Genomic DNA, 2,275 nt, shown 5'->3' on the forward strand with positions numbered 1-2,275 from the left:
ACCACCACACTCATCAGCCGAAACGCAGAATTGCTCCCACTTCACTCGAAAGTTTAGATGGATGGATGTTTGTTAGAGTTTGAAGCTTAAATTGCTGAATGGATCTCGATCAAATAGGCATTGGTGTAGAGGATAGACTGGAAGAACACATGGGCTATGTATTTTTTTAAATACACGCAAACGGAGTCGCGAAGCAAAAGCTAGTGATTATAAAATCATCATCATTTTAACCAATTTTTAATTGTGTCATGTATTTTTAAATGTCCAGGTTAAATTAATAGTCATGTCTATTGTAGGAAAAAGGACCATCCAAAGTTATACCTATGGGCGAAAGACTGGGAGAACACAGAATTAACTATGACACAAGAGAAATTGAACTCTGACTACTCAGATCTCAATATAATGATCCATAACATTGGCAAGGAGAACTTGCCATTGAAGACGGATGACGTCAGTGAGATGGCAATGGATGTGACGTCAGAGGAAAGGGATATACCTCTCGGCCCTCAGACGTTACTCAGTGGGTTACTCTCCAGTCCCGGAGGCACCTCCTTGGAATTACCCATTAGTACTTCGGAGCTGGAGAGATTGGCTAAATGTGTACAAGGTAAATGCTAATTATTTTTAATGTATTTTCATTAGAATATTTACTGCTTATACTTTTAATGTTACTGTACTGGTTTTGGAATCATTCATACAATGAAAGACTGTAACGGTCTTGGTTGAAAATATACTTTACAGGAATATTTGTTTTGGAGTGTCATACTATAAATGTATTTAAAAGGTTTGCTGTAGCGTTTATAGAAGTTAAATTCATGAACTAGCTTTAATTTAAGTTTAGAAAGCATCAGAATGCCGGTATCTGTAAATTAACATCTTATTTAACATTTGTTTGTAACTAGTAAACTCAAAAACTACTGGACCGATTTCAAAATCATTTTACAAATAGAAAGCTGCATCATCACCGAGTGACATAGGCTATATATTATTTCTATATAATGATTATTACAATATTTGTGTGGTACAGAGCAGAGCGAGGTGCGCGCGCCGCAGCCCGAGGCGGCCATAGAGAGCGGTGCGTGTCGCGAGCGCCTACTGCGACACATACAGCGATGCCAGGCGCTGCTCGACTCCCGTCTTGACTCCATAGAGGCGCAGGTCGCGGGTCAGTATAGGGATATATAAAAAGATCGGCAAATTGAAAATAATAGCTTTAGCATAGTTCAGACTTTAATGCACCTTTTAATGTAATGACAGACTATCAATGCAAAACTGGTATACTTTGTTGACTTACTACTATATGTTGCACTTTCGCGTGTTGAAAATAAGATAAACAGAAAGTTCACTTTAGCCTGTCCATTTATGTAGATCAGTGTCTTAATCTGAATGCGAAATTTTAGACGGATTGATGTCTAATACTACATATATCCACAAAAGTAATGAATCTTCAAGAAAAGTACATTTGTGGAACAGACTCGAAGAATACATAAGCTACTTTATAGTTTGCTTTTAATTCTTTACGGATTATATCGCTGTCAAAAGTTACCTTGTAAACTATGTTTATTGTCATAATTGAAATGTACATTTTAATCAACTTCCAAAAGGAGATACTCAATTTGTCTGTAATTTTTTTACTCACTTCACATTGTATGCTTATGTATTTTTACTGTACAGAATTGGAATCCCAAGATCCGTTATTCGAGGATGATGAGACGGCGGAGTATTTCCCGCGCACGAAGCAGACCATACAAATGTTGCTACGGGACCTCGACACTATGGAGGAACTTGGAGTTATTACATAAACTTGTTTTAATTTCTATATTATATAGTTTAAGCTTATATGTAAATAGATGTATTCAAATAAACAATGATTTGAGGATGCAATATGTTTTATTACTTGAAAACTTACTCTGTTAGCGTCGAACACAAGAGAATTATTAGAATATTTTCTAATTAAGTTCTATATGATATAAAAAGTATATGTTTCACTACTATTTTTCTTGAAATGGTTGGGCCAATTTAAGATTTGACATATCATTGCTTTTTTTGGTAAGAAAGGTATGTTTTTTATATAAAAAGTTCATTGGAAAAATAAAAGAATTAGGCAGTTTACAAAAAATTTATTAACTTATATTATTTGTATATCCAAAGAGCACATCAACCTTCATAGAATTTAGGCAACTGATCACCTAAGATCACACTACGTTCGACACCTGCCTCTGAGATCACGCCCAAGCGGACCACACCTCCGGACGAACCGTCACGTAACATAGCC

The 2,275-nt window shown here is 35.9% G+C and overlaps 2 protein-coding genes across 2 annotated transcripts in view; one reads left to right on the forward strand and one right to left on the reverse strand.

Moving 5' to 3' along the window:
* LOC106111005 overlaps positions 1–1,876 on the forward strand; it is an 8,655-nt gene extending 6,779 nt beyond the window's left edge. Inside the window, exons 16-18 of the mRNA XM_013292973.1 lie at positions 297–607; positions 1,028–1,165; positions 1,675–1,876. Of these exons, the coding sequence (XP_013148427.1) occupies positions 297–607; positions 1,028–1,165; positions 1,675–1,802 (577 nt within the window). The 3' untranslated portion in view covers positions 1,803–1,876. The remainder of the gene's footprint in view (positions 1–296; positions 608–1,027; positions 1,166–1,674) is intronic.
* A 228-nt stretch (positions 1,877–2,104) lies between these two features.
* The window catches only part of LOC106111006 (proteasome subunit beta type-6), a 1,535-nt gene continuing 1,364 nt past the window's right edge, over positions 2,105–2,275 (reverse strand). Inside the window, exon 5 of the mRNA XM_013292974.1 lies at positions 2,105–2,269. Within this exon, the coding sequence (XP_013148428.1) occupies positions 2,158–2,269 (112 nt within the window). The 3' untranslated portion in view covers positions 2,105–2,157. The remainder of the gene's footprint in view (positions 2,270–2,275) is intronic.

Source organism: Papilio polytes, unplaced genomic scaffold (assembly GCF_000836215.1).
Source record: "Papilio polytes unplaced genomic scaffold, Ppol_1.0 DF824180.1, whole genome shotgun sequence".
Lineage (NCBI taxonomy): Eukaryota > Metazoa > Arthropoda > Insecta > Lepidoptera > Papilionidae > Papilio > Papilio polytes.